We start from the raw sequence: 26415 nt of genomic DNA, 5'->3' as shown, positions 1-26415 counted from the left end.
CACACACACACACACACACACACACACACACTCTTGTATCTTGAAATTGTGGAGACATACTGTGAGACGACTCTTATTCATTTGGTAGATTTACCATTAACTTTGAATACTTCTACCTTAACCCTAACATTAGCCCAACTTTAAAACATATTTTCACTTTTAAAAATCTAATGATTCACACTGGTCCCCACAATGTGAGTGTGTAAACTGGTCCCACAATGCGATAAATTCCTTCTGACACAAACCCTTGGTGAAATTCCAGGTTTTGTTGTAGTGTATATATCAATTAACCTACTGTAGCTCGCCTTGCTGTTTCTGCCAGGAGACATTAGTGTTTCCCACCCGCTTTCCGACATGACAAGCCTCCTGCGCTAGGATTGGCTGACAGCTCGCAGACCCGCTCTGTGATTGGTGAAATATTTAAGAGTCTGAGCTAGGAGCCAATCAGAGCAAAGGAAGCAGCATTACGACCGTTGAACTCCTGCGCGAGAAGCGGAAAACTGCTGACCAATCAGAGCGCAAAACGCTCGAATCTCTCAGCCAATCCTGTAGCAAGAGGGCGTGGCTTGACGGAATACTGGTGGGGAAAACAAAGCCGAGGCGTAAAAGCATGTGCGGGGAGTAGAGCCGGAGAGAGCGTGAGAGAGGCTGGCTCCGAGCAGTGTGTGTGTGTGTGCGTGTGTGTTGTGTGTGTGTAAAGTGTCAGGAGTGATAATCCCCACATTAATGCAGCACTTAGCTTTTTGAGGACACGTCTGCGGACCCGATTGCAAGAACACAGCTTTGGATCTGAACGTAAATGCCGGTTCGGTGTTGTTTTGGACCAGATGTGCCGTCGGTTTTGGTTCGTGTAGTGTGTTTTGGGTAGGAGAGCTGCACTTCCATAGCCAGATAAGACTTGCATCCTTGCTGTGGTGAGTGGACGTGTGGCCTGTAACGTCCTGCCTGCCTCTCTGTTCCCTCAGAGGAGTCCGTCTGCACCTGGAAGGACAGGGATGGATACGAGTCAGAGTCTGCGCTTCGTCCTCACCATCACCCTCCTCGCCTGCAGCTCCCAGAGGCCGGCGCACGCCAACTCATGGTGGTAAGACCTTGTACACATTCACCCATCAGCTGGAGCATGCTGCATGAAGCCAGAGCTGTGCGTGTTGACCTGTGGTGACTGGGAAAAGGGGACCGAGAACAAATGTGGAGGCTTTTGTCACAATATTTACCCTGTGCCCCAAATGGTCAGTAAATAAGGACAGCCGCCTTCTTGACCTTGTGTGTGGACCCTGCGCTCACAGTTGGAGCTTAAAATGGTCTTCATAGGCTTCCTTAGAGGAGACCGAAACCTTGTCCAAACTTTAGTGAAACACGGGCTTCAAGGCAGCCTGCTTTTCAAGATAAGATGCAGATAAAGCAGTAGACAAGTCATAAATTCTCTAGTACTGAGTTATTACATCCAGCACGGAGCAGACTCGAAGCTCAAGCTGGATTCCCTTAGCTCTGAATCACTGCTCCTAAGCACAGACACTTACAGAGTACCTACAGCCGCAGTGGGACTTAGTTTCATACAGCATCCATCAGAAGATCTCCTCTCCTTGAGGTAGCCCTCCCATTTGCTGTGTAATAAAATGCCAAAGAGAGGGCGATCACAGACCTCTCAACAGAATGCGGCTGAGGGGAGGGGGGCGGGCGGGGGGTCTGATAAATACCAAATAAGTTCAATTAGAAGAAGTCTAATAGGCTACAAATGTAAGTGAACTGAGTAAATGTACCTTGTATTAAAGTCGATTAAATCCCTAAAACCTCAACTCAATGCGGAAATGACAGATACAGGAGTTACTTCCAAGAAATAGCCTTAAAAGTGGTCTATAACTCAACACCATCATATTCAGCAGAGTTGTGAATATGCAAATAGACTCCGCCCTAAGATCGCCCGGGATTGGCTGCTTAGGTGTGTGAGGTATGAAACCACGTCTGTCTGAATCTGTGTTTTTGGAATGCTGCCGTTTTAAGGCGGAAATGCTCAGCCTTTGCTTTGAAAAAACAAAGACGGTTTCCTATGTGTGATGTGGGCCCTAAATCAAACCAAAGAATTTATGGTAAAGTGGCAGTAAAAGGCATCAGATAGTGCCTTCATTAGCATACAGTGATGATGGTCCAGCTCAGAACTGATGTAACCTTATAAACCTCCACACAGTCTGAGCAGGCTGGATCCGAGGTTACGGTGTTGTAGCACTGATGTCGAATGAAGCGAGGACAACATGGCACTTGGGTAGAGTTTGCTCTTTTATTAACAGTTGTGAGAACAAGCCACAAGACCTCCCCACCCCCCACACCACAGGGAAACACACACACAGAGAGTGGACGGCCAAACTCATGGCCCCAATACACCACACGCCATAACATCACACATTACACACACCTACACCTTACTGCACGCCAACAGCGGCAATAAACAACAACAAATGATGACAATAAAGTCTCTCCTGCTTGGTACAGGACTCTGTGCATGGCCCCGCCCTCTTAACCTCCCACCAACATGTGGGGGACACTATATCACCACACTATGGATGTATACAGGTAACAATAAAAACCGTGGACCCTCTTTGTCGCGGAAATTTGAGTGTGTTGTTGTTTCTCGGCGCAGGTCTTTAGCCATGAACCCCATCCAAAGGCCGGAGATGTACATCATCGGAGCCCAGCCTCTGTGCAGTCAGCTGACGGGTCTGTCTCAGGGCCAGAAGAAGCTGTGCCAGCTCTACCAGGACCACATGGTGTACATCGGCGAGGGCGCCAAGACTGGCATCAAGGAGTGCCAGTACCAGTTCAGACAGAGACGCTGGAACTGCACCACCGTGGACAACACGTCTGTGTTCGGACGTGTCATGCAGATCGGTGAGTGATGCTGCTGACAAAATCGGTACTGCAGCGAACCCGGAGAACCTCCCCAGCTCTAGAACAACTCTAGAAATGTTCATAGCGTTGTTTAATACACATCTCCTCAGACACTGCACATGCAGAAGTGGGAAAAAAAAACGTCTTAGCGTTCAATGGAAGTCAATGTAAAAATAGTTTTTTGAAGCATTTCTATTGGTCGGTTCCTCATGATATTTTCACACAGTGTGAGAGACAGCTGCTGTGTTCAAGTGTAAACTAAAAATACATGTTGTTCCTTGGTTATTGACGGTTATTGATTTACTTTAGGGCGGCACGGTGGTGCAGCAGGTAGTGTCGCAGTCACACAGCTCCAGGGGCCTGGAGGTTGTGGGTTCGATTCCCGCTCCGGGTGACTGCCTGTAAGGAGTTGGTGTGTTCTCCCCGTGTCCGCGTGGGTTTCCTCCGGGTGCTCCGGTTTCCTCACACAGTCCAAGAACACACGTTGCAGGTGGATTGGCGACTCGAAAGTGTCCGTAGGTGTGAGTGAATGTGTGTGTTGCCCTGTGAAGGACTGGCGCCCCCTCCAGGGTGTATTCCCGCCTTGCGCCCAATGATTCCAGGTAGGCTCTGGACCCCCCGTGACCCTAAATTGGATAAGCGGTTACAGATGATGGATGGATGATTTACTTTACTTTCACACGGTCCCTTTGAGGTTCACACTCTTATTTTTCATCGACTCATTCTGTATTTTCCTCTCTTGTGTGTATTTGTGACAGTCTGGGTACTCGTCTGCTCTGCGGCTCAGTGAACTGCACTAACCAGGACCAACAGCTCATATGTGGAACACACTGGATGTTTGGGCGCCTGTGATCTTTCTGTTGATTATCTAGGTGTAAAAAAGTACATTTTCTTAACAGGGAACACACAGTTTAATGCACTGTATTTATAGTTTATTGGGGTCTACGTTTAATAAGAAGTTACATGTAAACTATCACGATAGATCACTCCCTGTAAAGGTGTGTAACTGGTCTCTTTAACACTTATTTAACGGCAATTTAATAGGTTTACTCTCTTATACTTCATCAGTTCATCCGTCTGTTCTCTTCTGTGTTTAGTTAGCAGTGGTTTGAGTACTTGTGGCAGTCTGGGTACTCTTCTGCTCTGTTGTTCAGACTGCACTAACCAGGACATACTCCTCACACACGGAACACACCGCACGGAGGTGATCGCGTTTGTGTTGCTGAGGCTCACGGTCTTTGCCAAAGGTTTGGGTGCCACTGGTCAGTTATATGTTGAGAAATAAGTGAAAACAGGCTCCACAAAAGGACAAAGTTAATACATTTGTTTACTAAGAAAGTAATGAAGCATTATATATTGTGTCCTGTATATTTTTCCTTATACACATGCCCTTAAAAAAGGACATGGATTTTTTACCTTTTATTCAGTTTGACTGTCATAATATTGTTTATCTTTAATAATTAATTTCAATATCAAGACAAGATTAACGTCATTTCCTCAGGATAATGAAGTAATGTCAAATGTTTCACTAGACCAGGGGACGGTTTCACAACACAGAATTTATGAGTTAGCCAGATAACTTAAGCTAGCTCTTTTCCTATTGGAAAGGCTTGATTTGGGCTTGTGTTATCTGTGGATTACCACCAGCTCTACCCAGGGGGTGCCCAAACTTTAGCACAAGACAGCCATTTCATGTCGGTTGCCCGCAGTGCCACCTCACTGGAATTTACCGTTCCACCTTAAAAGGTGCAGTACATTTGATAAGTGAGTCAGGCGCCTGTGGGCGTCCTGCTGCATCATTTAAGGTGGAATGGGCAGTTGGAGGAAAGAGCCAAACTCAGCTTCTTCTGGTCCAATGTTGTCTGAAGTAGTGAAATGGAGTTAAGGGCTGTGTTAGCAATGTCTCTCTCCCTCTCTCTCTCGATATGGGCACTGCGTCGCACACAAAGGGGCCACCTTCCCTTACAGCAGCAATTGAGTGTGAGTTCCGCTCGGAGGGCAGTGAGGTGTAAGGGAAGGGAAGCCCCCTTACGAGCCCTGTCCCCCCCCCCCTCCCCCTCCCCCCCTCAGCTGAGTGCTGTTGGTGTGGAGGTGCTAGGCGAGTCATTGTCCTTTTCAAATGCAGCTCCGCCATCACACGGCCTCGGCAGATCCGGCCGCTCTGTTTGAAGTCTCGCACCAAAGGCCAATAAAAGCGGCCCTGAGCGGCGAGAAGGCGCAGCGGAGGAATGCAGGCGACACACACACACACACACACACACACACGGTTTATGGGGGTCGAGATTACTGTGTTTGGGTTTACTTTACGAGTACTGTTGCATTCCCAACGAACCTGACGGAGTAGATTACTCGCCCTTGTTTATGTTCACCTGTGGGGACTCATCTATTCTGGCACAGTGTGTGTGGTATTACAGCACAGGCAGTGTCTTATATATGCGACCATTTGGGTGTTTGATATGCTGACAGTGTCTTTTGAGGTTGTTATGAAAATTAGTACGGAGTAGGATTGCAAAATTTGGAGATTTACCATGAGAATTAATGGGTAATTATGGGAATTAACGAAATTAAAAGGGGATATTTGAAGCTAAAGGAGAGAAACCTACATATAGTTGGTAAAAAAAAGTATACTGAGGCATAATCTTGGCTAAAATAATTAGATATGATTCCGAAACAGTTGAATAGCAAAGCTCCTCAATCCCAGGCACATTACACACTGAAGGGCTATTGTGAGAATACACCCCCTGCACTGTTCATTCCTCCATCACAAATACAGCATATGTCTATGATTTCTAGAGACCTGACAGTCACCTGCTGAAAGCACACATTTAGGTTCATATTTTTATCGACAGTAATAGCATTGAGGCCTTTTAGCAACTATTAAATCAAAGTGTAATCTAACTGTTGTTTGCTATCTGCTAAATCAGAAAAGCTCAATGGGCAATTTCAGTTAAGAGACTAGTTTACTGAGGCTAACAGGCTAGCAAGAGGTTAGCTTACCAAGGCTAGCATAGGCTAGCTAGCTACCTATATATTTTACCTCAGCGGGTTTCTGTAACCAGGAATTAATACTAATTAATAATTTATTTAAACATAGAGGATACCGAGGTTAAGGAAGAAGCCTGAAACTATTAAAGCAAAAATGCAGAACATAGCAAGATTTGAGGAGCTTGTGGGAAAATGCCTTTATTTGATTCGATGATTTTTTTACTTTTTAATTTTTTAAAAAGAAAAAAGGCTGCCTTGTTTTACATTTTGAATGGCATTTTTTGAGGGGGTGTGTTCTTTTGATTGTTCAGTGAAAGAATTAAGCATTTATATAGTTCTGCTTGCAACGAACTATGAGTCATAGTTATTAATGGTATTGCTATGTCTTCATGTCTATTGCTGACAAAAAAGGCACATTGATGATAGTGTGATATAGTTCCTTTAAATGATCCAATATTCCTTATTAATCCCAATAAATTCCCAAACATTTCCATTGAATGTTTACATTTTGGGAAATTTCCAAAGTTCCCAAGCTAAAGTTCCCATGGAAAGTTACTGGTAATTTACTGGAAATTTTCCACCCCTTTGCAACCCTATTACGGAGTGATGTAATAGGACAGTGTGATGTGTTTTATGGGCCATTGTGTTAAGTGTAATGGGACAGTATGCTTGCTCTTATAAGAAGTGTACTTAGCATTATACGACTGTTTAGTTTAATAGGACAGTTTTGTTTGGTTATACAGAACTGTGTGCTTATTTTTTATGGGACAGTGTGTTATGTATTATGGGACAGCATGTCTGTTCTTACAAGACAGTGTGTTAGGTATAATGGGATAATATTTAGTTAGTTTGATGTTATGGGAAAAGGCGTTTGGTCATATGGACATGTGCTAGTCTTTTGTTGTAGTGCGTTATGTATTATAGGACAGTTTGTCTGATTTTATGGGACAGTGTTCATCACAGAGGACAATGGCTTATGACAGTGGTTCTCACTTTTTAGACCAAGTACTAGCCATTGACAAACAAAGACCTCCAAGTCGTATCACAGAAACACACACACATACACCACACAAACAAACCAACCCCGAACACTGTCCGGATACCAGTGCATTTACCGCTTACCATTTTAGTGAAAGGACTAGATCAGTCAGCTTTAAACACAGATCTGGCTCAGCCTCCATTTTGTTACGGTGTTGGTTTTGGACTTGTCATCTCTTTGGGAAGTGTTAAATAAAGTTCTTCACCAGGTTTTTGTGACTAACGTGCTTTAGCAATCCACACACTATTATTACAGATGTGTTTAAGGTCTTTTTAGTTGAGGTTTTCCCACGTAGTATTTTGTTAACACAGAACTCAGATTCGTTTTAATATAATAATTCCCAGGGCGTCAGCTAGTGTTGCAGTCACACAGCCCCAGGGGCTTGGAGGTTGTGGGTTCGATTCCCTGTCAGGTGACTGTCTGTGAGGAGTGTGGTGTGTTCTCCCAGTGTCTGCGTGGGTTTCCTCCTTGTGACTGTCTGTGAGGAGTGTGGTGTGTTCTCCCTGTGTTTGCGTGGATTTCCTCCGGGTACTCCAGTTTCCTCCCACAGTCCAAAAACACATGTTGGTAGGTTGATTGGTGACTCAAAAGTGTCCGTAGGTGTGAGTGAATGTGTGTGTGTGTGTGTGTGTGTGTGTTGCCCTGTGAAGGACTGGCGCCCCCTCCAGGGTGTATTCCCGCTTTGCGCCCAATGATTCCAGGTAGGCTCTGGACCCACCACGACCCTGAACTGGATAAGGGTTACAGATAATGAATGAATGAATGATAATTCCCTTTTCAGTGAATGTATTAAATTATCATATGTCATCTGGCGCACCACCTCAGGATGCTTCACAGTTTGAGAACCTTTGGTCTAGGTCTTGTGAGACAGTGGGTTTGGACCTTACACTGGTATAGGTATTAGGGGACAGTGTGCTTGTTATTATGGGACAGTTCTGTTGGTTGTATATAAGGCCAAAAACATACTCAATGCAAGGACACAAATGCCAGTGCCTGGCCACCGCTCTGTAAATACTGTGTAGGTTGTGTTAGGTATTATGTGACCGTCTGTTTGATCTTGTGAGACATATTAGAAACTCTATTGGTCATATCTCATGTGGGACACAGATTTTGTGGGTTGCAGTGTTAAGGCTTTTTATATGTAATTTTCTACAACATATTTGTAATTTAATAACCACATTAGACTGTTCGCCTGTTTAGAAGGAATCCATAAAATAGGCCCCAGACTAATAACGGTTTGTATGTTTTGCACGTACCCATATAGCGTTTAAAACCCGACTTCCGTTATTAATGCTGTGCTGTTAGGTACTTGTAGGAAGTGCTTAAATACAGTCTTTGCATGTGCCGTTGAGTTATGTGAAAGCTGCGTTCCAGATGTTTGATACAGGGATGGAAACACATCAGGTTCCATGTGCACGGCAGATGTGAAAATACGGGAGAATGAATTTATATAAAGCTCACGCCTTTGTGGCAGGAAACCCCTGCAGACCGTGTCGCTGTTTTCCTCGCCTCATATGAAAGCTGCTAAACCCGGCCACCCCTCGCACTTACTCTCCCAAGGCTCATCTAGCTTCAGACTCTCCTCACATGCTTTTTCTTCCATGTTTTGAGAGTGTTCAGATGGCCACTACGAAGTCTGTGTTTCAGGTCAATACTTGATTGGTAAAAACTGCGGTTTTCAATAGGTCAAAGAAACTGGTGTCAGTTCCAGCTGCACTCAGACTTGTGATGGTCTACAGATGGACTCAGTGGCACTCAGTGTTTTTTTTTTCAGTAGTAGAGGCTGTGTAAGTGATGATGACTATAGTGTATAGTGTATTGCTAGACACCCACACTGCTTTACATACTTTGGGATATTAGGGAGTCACCTCAAGCACCCTCAACGTGCAGCTTCCACCCGGACGATGTGACAGCTTTTAGTTCGAGAGGAGATGAGAGGGAGTGACCAGGCCAGTGTATTTGAAGCTGGGGATGATGAGGATATCAGAAGTGATCACAGGGGCAGATTTAGCCAAAGATTGGTGTCACACCCCAGCTCTCTCTGAGGAAATGCCCCTGGGATCATTTATGACCTCAGTTAATCAGGACCGGGCGGCATTGTGGGTTCGATTCCCGCTCCGGGTGACTGTCTGTGAGGAGTTGGTGTGTTCTCCCTGTGTCTGCGTGGGTTTCCTCCGGGTGACTGTCTGTGAGGAGTTGGTGTGTTCTCCCTGTGTCTGCGTGGGTTTCCTCCGGGTGACTGTCTGTGAGGAGTTGGTGTGTTCTCCCTGTGTCTGCGTGGGTTTCCTCCGGGTGACTGTCTGTGAGGAGTTGGTGTGTTCTCCCTGTGTCTGTGTGGGTTTCCTCCGGGTGCTCTGGTTTCCTCCCACAGTCCAAAAAAAAACACACACATTGGTAGGTGGATTGGCGACTCAAAAGTGTCCGTAGGTGTGAGTGAATGTGTGTGTGTCTGTGTTGCCCTGTGAAGGACTGGCGCCCCCTCCAGGGTGTATTCCCGCCTTGCGCCCAATGATTCCAGGTAGGCTCTGGACCCACCGCGACCCTGAACTGGATAAGGGTTACAGACAATGAATGAATGATAGTCAGGACCTCGGTTCTAGGTGTCATCTGAACATGGCACCATTTGTTCAGTACAGTGTCCCTGGCACTGCACCCGGGCTTTGGGATCCACACAGACCACAGGGACAGTGCCCCCTGTTGGCCCCACAAACACTATAACCAGCAGTGACTCAAGCTTTACTAGGTCTGTCATCCAAGTACTGGCCCAGACCTTCGTATCTACAGTGTATTTACATGTTCTGGTGTTTTTTTAGTTACGTTTAGAACAGCACAGACACAAGGTTTTTCATTCTTTTCTTCCCTGAAGCTAACAGTATCTTTACTGCGTTCTCTAGGAAGCAGAGAAACTGCCTTCACGTACGCTATCAGCGCAGCCGGAGTGGTGAACGCGGTGAGCCGAGCGTGTAGAGAGGGTGAGCTGTCCACCTGCGGCTGCAGCCGAGCGTCCAGGCCCAAAGATCTGCCGCGGGACTGGCTGTGGGGCGGCTGTGGAGACAACGTCAACTACGGATACCGCTTCGCCAGGGAGTTTGTGGACGCACGCGAACGGGAAAAGAACTACCCACGAGGCTCTATAGAGCACGCACGCACGCTCATGAACCTGCAGAACAATGAAGCTGGACGAATGGTGAGACACTGAACACTCACATACATGATATTTTCATTTCAGTTACTGACCCGCAGACAGAACGTTTCCTCTGACAGTTCGCTGAAAACATTTAAACAGGTGTGTGAGAAGGTGTGGTGTTGGGGAAAGCATGCGGCTTCTGAGGTAACTAGAGATGTGACACCTACAGGGGAACTGTTGGACATTGTCAAAGTCTGTGGACGGTGATCGTTTACAACACTGTGTTAGTGGCAGTAGGAAAAGTACATCCCTTAAAGGAACACTAGGTAATATTTGGTATTTTTGCTACTGGGCTCACTCTACAGTTGCAGAGTGATTTGGTATTTTTGCTACTGGGCTCACTCTACAGTTTCTAATTCAGTTTTACAGCAAAATCAAGGGGGAGTGTAGAGGGTGCGCGGTTTCCTACCATCCTCCCAAAGTTACATAGTGCAGTTTCTGCAGTGCTGAACCTGGAGTCACAACAACAGAGCCTCTATTCACCTTGTTACAGCGCAGTGGAGCATTGCAATGATTTTGAAGCTGTAATTTTAAGGTGAAAATGCTACCTAATGTTACTTTAATGTATAGTTTGTGATCAGTATTGAGGCCAGGAACAGTGAGGCCATGTCATGATTACTGACTGATTTCCCATGTTCTGTATTCCAGAAGAGCTCAGTTAGCGTTTCTAACAATCAGGACATTCACATAATCTAATAGACACAAATGCTGACACTTTTACACTGTGATGAATTAAGCGTTCGCCGTCAGGTTTTAGCGCAACACAAAGACACTATGCAGTGCTATAATTGCAATATTATTTTCGGCCATGTTGTGCAGCCCTAGAGACGATAATATGCTAGAGTAGGCAAGAACACAAGCATCATCTATTGGACCTGGGGGGTGGGGGGGGGTCTCAAACACAGTGGTGCTAATGCATACCAGAGGCTTTATCACCATTTATAAGCCTCTTATAAAACCTCTTTAGTTTTAATAGGGGCATGAAACTGGACTGGAGACCAAAGTGCCGTCTAAATATAAACCAGCTTGTTTGGTGCATGCTTCGAGTGTGAGTGAAGCAGGGACAGTCTGCTTAGGACCATCAACAGTCTCTCTGCGGATTGTGTGTGTGTTTTGGGGTTCGTTTGTGTGTGAATAGCGGCCTAATGGCCCGAGCCAGAGGGAGAAATAATTTACTGGAAGTAACCAAATGGCCTCTGAACCAGGCTAATGCCCTTGGAGTCTGGCCGGGGTCAAGAAGTCAAAGCACATTCCTTTACGGGTCCACGGCCAGGCTCTGGACTTTACCCGACTCTAACAAGAACACTTCAGTCACGACACATCTCCCTCCGTCTGTAAATGGTAAAGAAATGTGGTTGATTTAAATTTTTACATAGTTTCCATGCGGATAAAAATATAAACTATATATATATTACATCAGCAGTCACTGGCAGTGTGAGACATGACTGATGTAACATGTTTTTAAATGCTGTCTCTCATTTAACCGTCATCTCTGACATTACCTAAGACCAAAAAATACGTAAAATTTACGGTACAATACTGGTAGCTGTGGTTGCCAGAATTTCACCGTAAAATATTCGGTCACGTTTTTGGCAAATCATAAATTTTACATTTAAGGACTGTTTTGTTTACAGTACATTTCTGTAAAAAAAAACAACAGATATACACCGTAAAAAACATGGTATTTACATAAAAATAACAAAGAAACATTGTTTTGCTGTAAAATTAATGTGTAAATTGTGTGTCAAATTAGAGAAAGGAGACTGAGATGTAGCCGTATTTAGATAAAGCCAAACCGCATCTTGTATTCAGCTCTTAAAAGGAGATATTGCTGAAAGAACTAAAGAAATGTTCGGTATCTGGGCGCCACACGTGGAACACAGGCTGATGGTGAACGTTCCTGACCAACACACATCTCGACATAATATCCACAGAAACACACACACACACAGTGATCACACCAACGCAACCCACAATCAGCAAGTCTCAAAGACAGGAATAAAAACAAAGAAAGAAGCAAATATGCTTCTACAAATATGTAGAAGCAAAGCATGCTGGGAGCTCCCTAATGAGTCTCAGCTCCTCCCAGTCCTTGGACACTTGTACCGCCCCCTAATGGTTTGTGTGTTTAACAGTGAAATAATGTATATTTTACAGTAAAGAGATGTGAAAAATTGTATTTTGGCTGATAAAAGTATTTACGGTATTTCACTGTTTTACAGAAACTGTATTCAACCTTTTTAGAGTTTACGGTCATTTACTGTCATGGTTTTACAGTTTTCCACCGTAAAATTCACAGACATTTTTTTACAGTGTACCTTATGTTGCCTTATTATTTTATTTAAACCTATGCTCTTAATGTAAGACTAGAAAAGGCAGCCGTGCTACTGTAGGTGGAAAGGGCTCAATTACATTGACGTAACATTCTTGTGTATGTTTACATCATGTACACAGTGCCACCACCTGTATGTTCTGAGCATGTGATGATATTATCAGTCGAATAAGAATAAAGACCAAGTGTTTTTCCTTAAAAAGGAAGCGTAGGCTCGCTTTCTGATAGATTTTTATTGTTAAATCTCATCATTCTGGTTGCTTTAAAGCTAAAGTGGCCAATGGTTGATTTATAATAACGTTTATAACCAGAGGCTCACACTATATCAGAATATTAAATAATCTGATTGGCCCGTACCACGTTTGGAGCAAAGATCTGTCTGCTATATTTGATAGTAGGGTGGCACGGTGGCGCAGAAGGTAGGTGTCGCAGTCACACAACTCCAGGGGCCTGGAGGTTGTGGGTTCGATTCCCGCTCCGGGTGACTGTCTGTGAGGAGTGTGGTGTGTTCTCCCTGTGTCTGCGTGGGTTTCCTCCGGGTGACTGTCTGTGAGGAGTGTGGTGTGTTCTCCCTGTGTCTGTGTGGGTTTCTTCCAGGTGACTGTCTGTGAGGAGTGTGGTGTGTTCTCCCTGTGTCTGCGTGGGTTTCCTCCAGGTGACTGTCTGTGAGGAGTGTGGTGTGTTCTCCCTGTGTCTGTGTGGGTTTCCTCCGGGTGATTGTCTGTGAGGAGTGTGGTGTGTTCTCCCTGTGTCTGTGTGGGTTTCCTCCAGGTGACTGTCTGTGAGGAGTGTGATGTGTTGTCCCTGTGTCTGCGTGGGTTTCCTCCGGGTGATTGTCTGTGAGGAGTGTGGTGTGTTCTCCCTGTGTCTGCGTGGGTTTCCTCCGGGGGCTCCGGTTTCCTCCCCGGTGGATTGGTGACTCAAAAGTGTCCGTAGGTGTGAATGTGTGAGTGAATGTGTGTGTGTGTGTGTTGCCCTGTGAAGGACTGGCGCCCCCTCCAGGGTGTATTCCCGCCTTGCGCCCTAAGGTCGGCTCTGGACCCACTGCTACCCTGAACTGGATAAGGGGTACAGATAATGATTGAATGATAGTAGTATCATTGTGCTATTCACTGTTTACCATTGCTGAGTAATTTGCTCTGCGTTGAGTTTAAGGGAAAGACCAGATCAGATCAGACCCGAAGCCCTAGACAGTGCTGAACTGACGACCGTGTGCCGTTTGTTTGAAGTAGCCTCTGGTTGTTGATTTCTTTGATCTGCTGCATGTTAGAGGAAGAAAAGTCCCCGAATCCCTTGCCCTTGTCTCTTTGTGTGTCTGTGTGTAGGGGTGCCTGGCCAGAGGCTACTACAGCCCTTTGATGGGTGTAAAACACGGGGCTGCCTTATCGTCTATCTGAGCCCCGCTGCTGAGGGTAAGCGGCTCCTGCCGCGGCTCCAGGCCCTGCAGGAATGTGCTCTGGGTCGTCCCGCTCTCTCTGGCTGACCGCGCCCCGCTGGCCGTCAGCGCAGTCCCCTGAGAGCTTTTCTCGATGACACACGGCGTCATAAAAAGTCCATTTGCCTGTTGATGTGGGCGTGGACTGTGGCAGAGCTCTGCTCTCCTGTGTTTGTTTTTGGCCAGATGAGCTTGTTTAAGGTGTTTACAGAGGAGAAGGCCTCTCTCTGGGTTATGGCACTCCCCAGCTCTCCAGGTGAGGAGGTCAAGGCCTGGATGACTCCTGTGAAAAGTGGTGGGGGATGGTGGGGGGTGGGGCGCATCCTTAGAAATGAGCGAAAACATATCGCTAAAGTCTGCTTTAAACCAGAACTTTAACTAGAGTCTGTGTCGTTGTTATTCCAGTCTCAGCGCTGCAGAAACAACACTATGTAACTTTTGGAAGAGGGTAGGAAACCTCCTCTTATAAATGACACTCTGAAACTTTAAAGGGTGATGGTCCACTGAGCTGTAATAGGGAGAATAGAGTCTGTGTTGTTGTTATTCCAGTCTCAGCGCTGCAGAAACAACACTATGTAACTTTTGGAAGAGGGTAGGAAACCTCCTCTTATAAATGACACTCTGAAACTTTAAAGGGTGATGGTCCACTGAGCTGTAATAGGGAGAATAGAGTCTGTGTCATTGTTATTCCAGGCTCAGCGCTGCAGAAACAACACTATGTAAATTTTGGAAGAGGGTAGGAAACATCCTCTTATAAATTACACTCTGAAACTTTAAAGGGTGATGGTCCGCTGAGCTGTAATAAGGAGAATAGAGTCTGTGTTGTTTTTATTCCAGTCTCAGCGCTGCAGAAACAACACTATGTAACTTTTGGAACATTCTCATAGCACCCACACTCACTTAGGACTCTAGGCTTGTTGTTCATCTTTAGACTTTAATCGTAAGTAATGCCTACGTTATCAGCTACACATAGGGACCCTTGAGTTTATTGGAAAAAGAAATGAAGATTAATTATAGTAAAGTATAAAACTGTGCATTAATTCCGATAGCTCTATAAGCAGGGCATATCCAGCCAAGGCTTGGAGAAGCTAATCTCCAGAGCGGGTGAACATTACGTGACCTCTCTCCAACCCTTTCGCTTTTCTTCTCCCTGAAGAGTTATTGGCTGAAAAGGGTCCGCGGAGAGGAGCTTTTGTTGTCACCTATTCTTGCTTCTTTTTTATTTTCCGTGGGCTGCTCTCTGCCTCGGTGCAGGGAGACACTGACCTCGGGAGCGGGCGTCGAGAGGGTGTGGTGCGGTGCCGTTGCCCCGGGCGACCCCCTCCGCTCCTTGCTGGCGGCTCTTTTTTCGCTCGGCTTGTTCGCTGGAGATTTGTCTTGCGTGGAGAGGCTTAGTGCTTGCAGGCTTTTGTGCAGGTGACAGAAGCGTATCGGAGGGAATAGATATCGCCTCCCTGATGCCTCACAGATCACGGCCTGAAGGGAGTGAGGGGTGCTTTAGCGAAGGATAGTGTGTGTGTGTGTGTGTGTGTGTTTGATAGTGTACGGTCACGGCTCTGTGGGTCACAAAAGCCATTGGCGAAGGACTAGGCCACTGCCACACAGATCAAGTGGAGCAGAGCTCTTTGACACTGACACCAACACACACACACACACACACACACACACACACTGAGCAAACATCCTCACTTTTATAGCTTTATAGTTTTACGCACATGCTTGACTGCAGCCGTAAGGAGTAGAAGAAGCTTAAGCTGTGTTTCATAAATAAATAAAACATATAACACTCTCAATTCTTCGAATACATTAATGTAATAACATTTGATTACATTCCCCCAATTGATATTGATCCGATACCAATGTATAGCTATAGGTATTAGGACTAGAACCTTCTGGAATCACAGGATGAATACAATGCAGTCTTTGTAGCATGGAGTCTTCTAAACAACAACAGCAACAACAACAATAACAACACAACAAGTGCTTCCAATCCTGATATGAGCTGATATCATGATAAGCCTTTGGTACAATGTGATACAACTTTGGAACTGAAACCCGAGGAGCTGCGAGACTGTGGGAGCTGTGGAAGAGAAGGGTCTGGGTTTGTTTATTTGAGCTCCACTTTCCCGGGCTCCTCTTATCTGCGCACCTTTAGGGCCGTTTGTTTACCCATGCCGGTCCCCCACCCCAGCCGGCCCCAGCCCTGTCTGAGCACGCTCCTTTGTGCCAATGCCCAAGACCGTGTCCTTTCTCTGCACCAATGATCCTGACTGTCTATCACACCCTGAGAGAGGGAGGGGTGAGGGAAAACGTCGGGGAGAGACTGAAAGGAAGGGAGAAAATAGGGTTTTGATGGAAGGTGTTGGGAGGTACAGGCTCCCAATAGAAGCTACATTTTAGTGCCATAGGTTTACCCTGTTCCCCAGAGGGTACAACTCTTCCACAACACTTTGTGCGTGTGATTTAAGTGTGTGTGTGTGTGAAGGGGGTGTGTACAGGTACCTGTGCGTGCCTGTGGCAGGTGTCTGGTCTGGTATGCAGGCAGGCTGCTGTTTTGACAGAGAATGTGTTACAAAGTGTAAAACTCAGTCTTCACTCTTTCTTTTTAAAAGCAGGTAAGAGAAGGAGGGGCTTCGGCAGCTGTCACTCGTGGGGGTTGATAGAGTCGGGGTGGGGTGGGGTTGCAGCACCTCTGTAAAAGGCGCCTGTTAAACCACCGTCTCGCATGAGGTGTTAAAGGGAGGTGCGAGGGCCAGGGGCCCGAGTGAAGAAAGAGACTGCAAATGATTGAAAGACAAGAGAGAGACAGAGAGAGATCCCTTTGATATTCCAATGTTCAGGAGACTGCAGTTTCACAAAGACACAGGGAAGGAAAAAATGCACCCCCCCCCCCTCACCCTAACGACCTGACGGAGAACCGACACAGAATAGAGCTTGTGTGCGCTCTGTGTGGAGGTGCTGGAGGGTTTTAATGCATTGAAAACAGATGAAAGGTTTGTTGGACGAGTGTTGTTGTTCGACTGATGTTTTCATGTCCAATTTTCATACCATCCTTTGCCTCGTTTGCCAGGGATTTAACCGCTTCTGCTCTTCTGAGAACACTGAATACAGTCTGTATTCAGCCACATTAGAGAGGGCTGGTACGGATGTATTTCTGATGGTGCGATTAGCACTGCTCCACAGCCTACAGCCGGGGGGGGGCTCTGCACACACCTAGCCTTTGCTGGGCACTGAGCGTTGGGGCTTAGGCTCCAGAGTGTGACGTTAAATTCAAATGGGATTTTTCAAAATGCGTGGTGTCAGCAGTGAACAGTGTCTATGAACTTTTGGACATATAATATATCTGCAAACGTGAGTCCGTCATGGTATAGCCACTATATCACCAACTCTCAGAGCTATCAGCTATTAGTTACGATCACCCGAAGCTGGTATTGGTTCAGCTGGAGTGTGTGAATGTAACAGGCAGGAAGTGGGGCTCTCTGTGTGCTCTAGAACAGAACATCCATTGATCCCATTGTTCTCCAAATGCTCTCATTGCCGCTCTGTTTGTTAAGAGACTGTAAACTCCAAAGGCCCCTGGAGGCTCCGCCAGGCCCTGGAACAACTCAATAATTACATACAGAGACCGTGTAGTGAAGCACGATGGCCTCTAGAGGGCAGTGTCTTCACACAAAAACAGATCCGCTTCCGTTTTGGCTGCAAGAGTTGTCTAACGCAACGTGTGCAACTCACTCCACGCTGTTTATGTTGTACATTTTATATGGTTTGCACCTTTAACAGTTTTATGTTTTTTGGCTGATTTTGAGAGAGAAAGTAGGCTACACTTTTATTTACTTTCCAAAAGCCTCATGTCCTAAAACTATTATCCACTCTATCAGCTCCACTGACCATACAGGAGCACTTTGTAGCTCTGCATACTTTATTCGACCCCTTTCAGCCTGTTCTTCAAAGGTCAGACCCCCCCCCCCCCCCCCACAGATTCTCAGCGGCGCTTTCGCATTAATGTGATTAGTGTGTGGATCAGACACAGCAGTGCTCCTGAAGGACAGGTTGGAAGGAAGATAACAGTGTGAACATGTTACACAGTATGCAGAGCAACAGATGGACTACACTCTGTAGTTGTAGAACAACAAAGTTATGGCTGATGGGGTGTAAATCCTTGGCCAGATATTTACAGAAATGTTGAAAGTGTGATTTTATATGTAATTTAACAGCACACCTTTGTTATTTGTGTGTCCCCCAGGCAGTGTACAACTTGGCCAACGTGGCATGTAAGTGTCATGGCGTGTCTGGCTCCTGCAGCCTGAAGACGTGCTGGCTGCAGCTGGCCGACTTCCGGCGCGTGGGCGAGTTCCTGAAGGAGAAATACGACAGCGCCGCGGCCATGCGCATCAACCGCCGCGGCAAACTGGAGCAAGTCAATAACCGCTTTAACCCACCCACCACCGAGGACCTGGTGTACATTGACCCCAGCCCGGACTACTGCCTGCGCAACGAGAGCACGGGCTCGCTGGGCACCCAGGGCCGCCTCTGCAACAAGACTTCGGAGGGCATGGACGGCTGCGAGCTTATGTGCTGCGGCCGCGGCTACGACCAGTTCAAAACCTACAAGCACGAGCGCTGCCACTGCAAGTTCCACTGGTGCTGCTACGTCAAGTGCAAACGCTGCACGTCACTCGTCGACCAGTTCGTCTGCAAGTAGCCGCAGAGCCCCCACTGGGCCCTACGCTCTTAGCGAAAGGAACCGGGTCCTATGTAGTACTGAAATAAGGGTTCTTGGACTCGTGGCAACTGTGGGACCCATATCCCATTTCAGAGATGAACAATTTTTGAAGCTAAACAACCATCACTTTTTCACAGTTCTGTTTAAAACTGCTTTTACTAAAGAACCCTCGAAGAAGCAGGGGGTAGGGACGCACTAAACTAAAAGGAGCTAACGGGGAAGGGGGAGGGAGAGCACCTTCTTGGGCTTCTCGGCCCGGGCCAAACGTATTAAGACGATGTTAATAAATATAAAGAAATCTTGTAATAGTTTTATATGTAAGCGTGTGGTAAGTGGTAATTTAATGATGTTCAATCACAGAGCAGAAAGACGGAAAGAGAGAGGTCTGCTGCTTTGTCCCTCGCTCGCGTGCACTCAGCTGATCGGATAATCAGTTTGAAACGCAGACTTGGCGTGATCCGTGGCTCTTGCGCTTGATGATTCTTCTCTTGAGAAACAGGAGACGACCTTTTGAACTCATTGCTCTAATAGCGCGACGCCTGATCCTCTCCCACACACTCGCTCCACCTCTGCTGCACACCAGAGCTCTTATAAAGTGACCTTGTACGAGGAACGGTGGAATTTGGAACGACGGGACGTCTGTTGACGTCGTGTCCGATTCTGAAACCGTGTGTCGCTGCGCATCTCAAAGTCCAGAACTTCCCTCACAGAGCCGTGGAGCTGTTCACGAACACGTCTCCCGAAATCAGAACGAAGCCAAATAGCCCAGTGTGTGTGGTCACGTCAACTCCTAATGATTTCAGACTTTGAAGCTCACTGTTTGCTCATATGAGCTCTTTCTGTGTTTAACGTTCTCCCTCTCTGTGTCTCAATGAAATTCCAATGAATGCCATGATGCCTTTCACACACAACAGTGATGCCTGAATACACTGAGCTTCACAGCAATGAATGTGAGAAATGAGGACTGAAAAATGCTATTATAGTCAAACATTTGTGGTTCAGATTATATTTTATTAATTGCTTCTCTCATGTTATTCGTCTTATGTATTTTTCTGAATATTATTTTTTGATACAGAGGCTTCTACCGAGTTATATTTTAGCAGAGGTGATATTACACGCCACTGGACAGTGGTGATGATCAGGCCAAAGATCGTCAATCAATGAATTGTGAGAAAGAATGCTAACCTTGTAAATAACAGCCCATGTATGCAAACTACACTTCCGTGTCCTTTACATGTTAATCCAAATTGTTTGCTGCCCTATGACCATATGCTTGTTGTGTACATGATGTATTTTCCCCATCATTCAAACCAAAATAATAAAAATATTAATAGTGACAGTTATGATGCCTGCACCATATCATCGCTTGTTGTTCAAGGCTTTACCGAGGATTCCAGGTTTTAGCCTCAAGTGAGCGCCGCCGTGGCGACACTGGCAGGAAAGACTCCCTCGGAACGAGAGGAAGAATCACGCAGAGAAACCGAGAATCAAAAGGAGAACTCTGGTAAACACCTCAGCAGAACAATAAACAAAGAACAGTATGAATGAGGAATGTTGGAGGCACAGTAAGTCATCAGTCAGTCAGAGGGTGTGAAGGTGAGACGCTGGGGGACGTGCGGGCGGTTCCTTACAGTTATTGAGGCTAGTTATGGAGGGCGGGGTTGTGTAGATGTTAGCCGCCAGGGCCAATCCACAATGTCTTTCTCCAGGATCTGGTCAGACAGGATGGGCAGCTGTTAAGCTCAGCAGAGAATCTTAAGACAGTTCTGATCCCTTGTTAGAACAGTTATTTATTCATGTTGGTACGTGTTGTACACAATTACCAAAGATCTGTTTAATTCTAAAGCTTTATTTAAGTACATCATGACAGATATTTGCAGTGATAGCCCCTCAGGTGCTCGTATCAACAGGTACTCAATCATAAGTACAGTACATGTCCAAATGTTTGTACCATGGACATTACATTGGACCCACAAAATTTGTACAAACTTCATTGGAAAGCATTGTAAATAGAGCAAGAAGAACTGGAGCAATGGTACATGAGCCTAAAGTCAATATGTCCAGTGTCATAGGCTAGATGGGTATAAATCCGCCTGAATTATTGGGTTCTCTGGAGTGCTGGAGCTACGTTTATTTTTAATGCTGCTTTGAGGAGTTATTTGTAACCTGACGTCAGTCACAGACCTCACTAATACATTCATTCATTCATTCATTATCTGTAACCCTTATCCAGTTCAGGGTCGCGGTGGGTCCAGAGCCTACCTGGAATCATTGGGCGCAAGGCGGGAATACACCCTGGAGGGGGCGCCAGTCCTTCACAGGGCACCACACAGACACACATTCACTCACACACTCACACCTACGGACACTTTTGAGTCGCCAATCCACCTACCAACGTGTGTTTTTGGACTGTGGGAGGAAACCGGAGAACCCGGAGGAAACCCACGCAGACACAGGGAAAACACACCACACTCCTCACAGACAGTCACCTGGAGTAAACCCACGCAGACACAGGGAGAACACACCACACTCCTCACAGACAGTCACCCGGAGGAAACCCACGCAGACACAGGGAGAACACACCACACTCCTCACAGACAGTCACCCGGAGGAAACCCACGCAGACACAGGGAAAACACACCACACTCCTCACAGACAGTCACCCGGAGGAAACCCACGCAGACACAGGGAAAACACACCACACTCCTCACAGACAGTCACCCGGAGGAAACCCACGCAGACACAGGGAGAACACACCACACTCCTCACAGACAGTCACCCGGAGGAAACCCACGCAGACACAGGGAGAACACACCACACTCCTCACAGTCACTAATACATTAGCTTTCTAAATGCAATCAAATCCTAACTGCAGTGTTTCAAAATCTAGAGTAATAACTAAAGAGAAGAGCCTGCTACTGCAGCACAGAGGGAAAAAACTAAGCATTAAAGGGGAAGTCTACGATTAGTGGGGAAAGCAATTCTAAGTTCCATTCACTGTTTCAATTACAACTTTGTAAGTCGAGTTGATTAGTTTTGTATAGAGTGACCAGATCTGAGATGGTGAAAAAGAGGACACGTCTGGGAGTGATGAGCTCTCGCCCCTCGCTGTCGTTGTATTCTTAGCTGAACCGATGTGTGCTTTTAGGTCCTTTACACCTTTATGTGCTACACAAAACCTGGGAATTTCTTTTTTAATTCATCCAAGAACTTACATTTCCGTTTGGGCATAGCTGCTCGAGATGAGAGTAGGTACCTGAGCTTTGCCTGAGGTAAACAAGGACTACTGACGTGCAGACTGACCAATTAAATGTTCACAGAGAAGGTTATCGACCAATAACGGTAGCTCTAAAGTCAGACCGTCCAATCAGAAGATTGTAGGCTACTTCACCACGCCCCCTTCTCACTCAAGCGAACCAATCGGAGTAGGGGAGGGCGGGACTAGTTTGTGAACGAAACACTTCTCGAAGTTCTATGTAAGCTCTAGAAAAACAAAATCCCGGACGTTTGTGAAATTCCGCCCGGACAATGTCCAGGTTAAAGAGGACGTCTGGTCACCTAGTTTTGTAGCGCCGTCACTAATGCAGTTAGCCGTCTCCTGAGTTTGGAGACATTTCCACCTTAAGTGATCCGAAACAGCTAAAATAAGTCAATATAAGCCACGTGAAGCAGGAATAGAACAATATATTCATCTCGGTCCATGCTTTTCAACGTTTGCAGAGAGAGAGGGAGAGAATGCCTTGCATACTGGACCGAGACAGTTGGTTTTTTTACTCCACTGGGTTGTTATAAACACATTAGACCGGTTCCGAACACGCAAACAAACTGGAGAGCTAGCAAATGGCAAGGAAACTCCTTCGGAATTGTATTGAAAAATGTACTACAGTCGTGAAGTAACACTTCAATTTAGAAGAAACACTTGAAGAGCAGGTGTCTAGAAACATTTGTAGCTGCTGATGTATTTCTCATGTACATTCTCTTACACACCAATGCTCTGACTCCTGTCAATGAAGACCATCAACACCCCTCTTGCTTATTTTGTGTAAATCAGCAGAAAAATCCATGTCCAGCTCTTTTAGATGTCCCTTTTTTTGCTTAGCTTGCCTTAGCGACCATGTAAACGCCTAATGAAAACGACCAAGGTGATGGTGAGTGAAGCCCTTTCGGATGTCAAGTGCTCCAAGGGAAATGCCTCTGTCAATGATGAATTATTACAGCTGTTTACAAAATGATCTTGGTTTTTACATAACCTTACAATGATGCTATTCTCTAAGCACATCTACGCAGGCCAAAAAACCACATTCATTTGTTTATGGTAAACCGAAAACGTCATGAAGCACACCATGGCTTCAGAATGTATAGGGACCAGGCCAGGTAGTAGCGCACCATTTACACACTGCTCCCTCCCTTCGTGAAAACCTCTCCCTACCACCGCACATACTTCAAATTCATGATGAAACCTCTTGAACTGTTCACTGTTAACGCCCTGTTCTTTGTGAACCAAACTTGATTGGTTTCACTGCGGTTGCCTCACCATTGTGACCCCGTTGCAGAATGTGCCCAACTCTGACCTGAGAACACATTACCAGGACACTTGCGTATGCTCCAGACTTCAGCCTGCAAGAGTTCAGCTCTGTCATTTCACATTAAAATGATAAGAAAAGTGTGTGCCCTGGTATCTGCTGACAAGGTGGTGCCATATGTGGGTGTGGTTTCAACTCTATTTGTAAAGAGACCCATAAAAACTAAAGTATGCGGATCATACCCAAAAGTTCTGGACTGATTCATATTAATCATATTGCATAAGTTAAAAACAGGCATTGCTATTTGATACCCAGACATATCAATTACACTAGGTAACATTATGGAAAATGCATTATTTTGGAATTGTTGAGATAAACTACAACCTTTTTTTATTATTATTAAATTAAGAGAATTAATTATTCAACATAGAGCCTGATTAACTAACACATTGAATCGAGGGGATGATTTAATCATCTGAAGGAACATTTAAAGCTTGCATATATATATATCTTGAGAGCTCCAAACAAACTCAATGACCTGGGGTTGTTACACAAAACAGGATTTATGAGCTTGCTGGATAGGTTAATAGCCCAGTGTTGAGCACTGTCCCATAGGAAATCTCCTGAGCCCTATCCCTGCTGAACACATTTGACTTGAGGCTTGAATTATCTGGCTAAATTGTGAAATCCTGTTTTGTATTTAGCTCCCGAAATTGTGATCACAGCACAGTCACATCTGAATGAATACGCCTCTTACGACTGAAAGCAAGGTAGTGTCTCATTTTGGCTTGGGGTAGTTCCCAGTTTAGCTGTATAGCTTAAACTCAAAGTAATGTGTGTCCAATTGGAAAAGAGTCTTAAGTACAGTCCTCAATTTGGGGTTTAAGTTATCTAGTCAACTCATAAAACAGGTGCGGTGTTCCACAAAGCAGGATTTATGAGTTAGCTGCATAACTTAACCAAAGGACTCTTCAGAATGTACCTCAGCTCTATGTCTATTGGTCAAATTTTGACTTGAGGCTTGAGTTATCCGGCTAATCGGAGAAATCCTGCTTTGTGAAACAGGCCCCACGTAATGAGGCGTTGCGAGTAGTAGCCTATTGTAACAGAAAGACACAAACAACTGGTGGAACTACAACTCCCATGATGCGCTGGTGTCTACCGCTGGGCTATGATTGGCCGGGACCTCTCACGCGAGGGGCGTGACGCGACCATGAAGATGTTCAGCTGGTGGAAGCGAGGAGTCAGTGTTAACGGGGAGAGTGGAGTCATAGGAGTCGTCGGTACTCCGAAACACAAACAGCTATAAACGACATCTTTTACCGACCACCATTCAGGTAAACCCGCTCTACTTTAACCGTTTACATGTATTTAAGTCACCGCCGTCCTGGTTTCTTTTCACTATACTAGCTAGTGATATATAAGTCTATTTTTATTCTAAAAAAAAAATAACGAACCAAAGTTAACATTGACAACATTAAAACGTGAATAATACATTGTGTTCACGTATAAAACTTGGTCTTTTCTTCCTCGCTTACTTTGACAGTGACCTACATGTTTCCCCGAAGCTGAACTTGACTTCTTGTTAACATCCCGAGTTTCCACCTTAAATGCCAATGCACCGTCTATGGCATTTAAGGTGGAACGGGGAATTCGAACAAGAAGCCAACTCCTGTTCATCGGAGCAGAGTATTTTCTCAGTATCTGAAAAGTCAGACACTAGACTGTGTCTCTGTCGAGCTTTTAAACCGTATTAAAATGTTAATTTTGTCACGAAAAACAACATTTCTTTAGGTTTTGTTAATACAGAGCACAGAGGACAGGCTACTGGCTATAGCTAAGTCCACTGTAAACAAACCCTCATAGTTCCTGTCAGCCTTCACAGTTCATACCAGCTCTGTACAGCTGTAAAAAACAACAGCTGGAATTATGAAACCTTGCTGGAAACATTAAGCACAAGTAGCGTCTGTGATTTATTCACATTTCAAGACCCTTACACGCTTTAAATCCATCCCCTGAGCAGAAAAACATTCAGCTGTCTGTCTTTGTTTTGCTTTTTGCTCTCCTTTTCTGAAGCTAAGGCTCATAGCTGTCATCCTTACCTCAGGAGTGACATCTAATACTTTTAACCGTTGTCATTAATAGCTGTCAGGTAAATGTAGCTGAGAAAAATGAACAGAAAATTTTAATGTTCTGGCTAATTGTAGAATGTCTGAAAGTATCCAAAATAACTGTGAATGTAGGTGTTTTAAATTGCAAGGTTCTCTGACACAGGTGTTCATTTGCCATTGTGCCAAAAATTGAGACAACGCATTGAGGTCTGGTTCATTAAAAATGTATACATAAAGTGTTTTAAAAAATTAATAAAATGGTTCAGTCAATGCAACGCTTCATTAATTTAATCTCCAATTAAAATGGCCATAGTTGTCTGTTGTTTATTTTTTATAGATGAATATATAAAAAGAGCTACCAGTTTAAGGAACTAAGGAGACACAAAGGAAATCAGAACTTCTGAAATTGCAGGTTCAAATAATTATTAAGGGCGGCACGGTGGCGCAGCAGATAGTGTTGCAGTCACACAGCTCCAGGGACCTGGAGGTTGTGGGTTCGATTCCCGCTCCGGGTGACTGTCTGTGAGGAGTGTGGTGTGTTCTCCCTGTGGCCGTGTGGGTTTCCTCCGGGTGACTGTCTGTGAGGAGTGTGGTGTGTTCTCTCTGTGTCCGCGTGGGTTTCCTCCGGGTGACTGTCTGTGAGGAGTGTGGTGTGTTCTCTCTGTGTCCGCGTGGGTTTCCTCCGGGTGACTGTCTGTGAGGAGTGTGGTGTGTTCTCCCTGTGTCCGTGTAGGTTTTCTTCGGGTGACTGTCTGTGAGGAGTGTGGTGTGTTCTCCCTGTGTCCGTGTGGGTTTTCTCCGGGTGACTGTCTGTGAGGAGTGTGGTGTGTTCTCCCTGTGTCTGCGTGGGTTTCCTCCGGGTGACTGTCTGTGAGGAGTATGGTGTGTTCTTCCTGTGTCTGCGTGTTTCCTCCGGGTGCACCGGTTTCCTCCCACAGTCCAAAAACCCACATTGGTAGGTGGATTGGTGACTCAAAAGTGTCCGTAGGTGTGAGTGTGTGTGTTGCCCTGTGAAGGACTGGCGCCCCCTCCAGGGTGTATTCCCACCTTGCGCCCAATGATTCCAGGTAGACTCTGCACCCACCGCGACCCTGAACTGGATAAGGCTTACAGACAATGAGTGAATGAATGAATATAGCGAAAAAGGCCAGTGCTTCCAGTTTTGAGAGATCCGCAGAAAATCCAGTTCATTGCTTC

General features: G+C 45.6%; 2 protein-coding genes across 3 annotated transcripts in view; both read left to right on the top strand.

Annotated features, from left to right (window-relative positions):
* The window catches only part of wnt5b (wingless-type MMTV integration site family, member 5b), a 139553-nt gene extending 120780 nt beyond the window's left edge, over positions 1 to 18773 (top strand). The window contains exons 1-5 of one of the 2 annotated variants that reach the window (XM_066667420.1): positions 680 to 864; positions 966 to 1084; positions 2636 to 2883; positions 9802 to 10094; positions 18105 to 18773. In XM_066667420.1, coding sequence (XP_066523517.1) covers positions 996 to 1084; positions 2636 to 2883; positions 9802 to 10094; positions 18105 to 18563 — 1089 coding nt within the window. In that variant the 5' untranslated portion in view covers positions 680 to 864; positions 966 to 995 and the 3' untranslated portion in view covers positions 18564 to 18773. Of the gene's footprint in view, positions 1 to 679; positions 865 to 965; positions 1085 to 2635; positions 2884 to 9801; positions 10095 to 18104 lie in introns of those variants that run through there. The other variant, XM_066667419.1, reaches the window with a different exon arrangement.
* A 5537-nt stretch (positions 18774 to 24310) lies between these two features.
* The window catches only part of adipor2 (adiponectin receptor 2), a 69160-nt gene continuing 67055 nt past the window's right edge, over positions 24311 to 26415 (top strand). Inside the window, exon 1 of the mRNA XM_066668435.1 lies at positions 24311 to 24444. The gene's annotated coding sequence lies outside the window, so the exon portion shown is untranslated. The remainder of the gene's footprint in view (positions 24445 to 26415) is intronic.

The sequence above is a fragment of the Hoplias malabaricus genome, chromosome 4 (assembly GCF_029633855.1).
Source record: "Hoplias malabaricus isolate fHopMal1 chromosome 4, fHopMal1.hap1, whole genome shotgun sequence".
In the NCBI taxonomy this organism is placed as follows: domain Eukaryota; kingdom Metazoa; phylum Chordata; class Actinopteri; order Characiformes; family Erythrinidae; genus Hoplias; species Hoplias malabaricus.
This window is presented reverse-complemented; position numbering and strand designations above follow the sequence as displayed.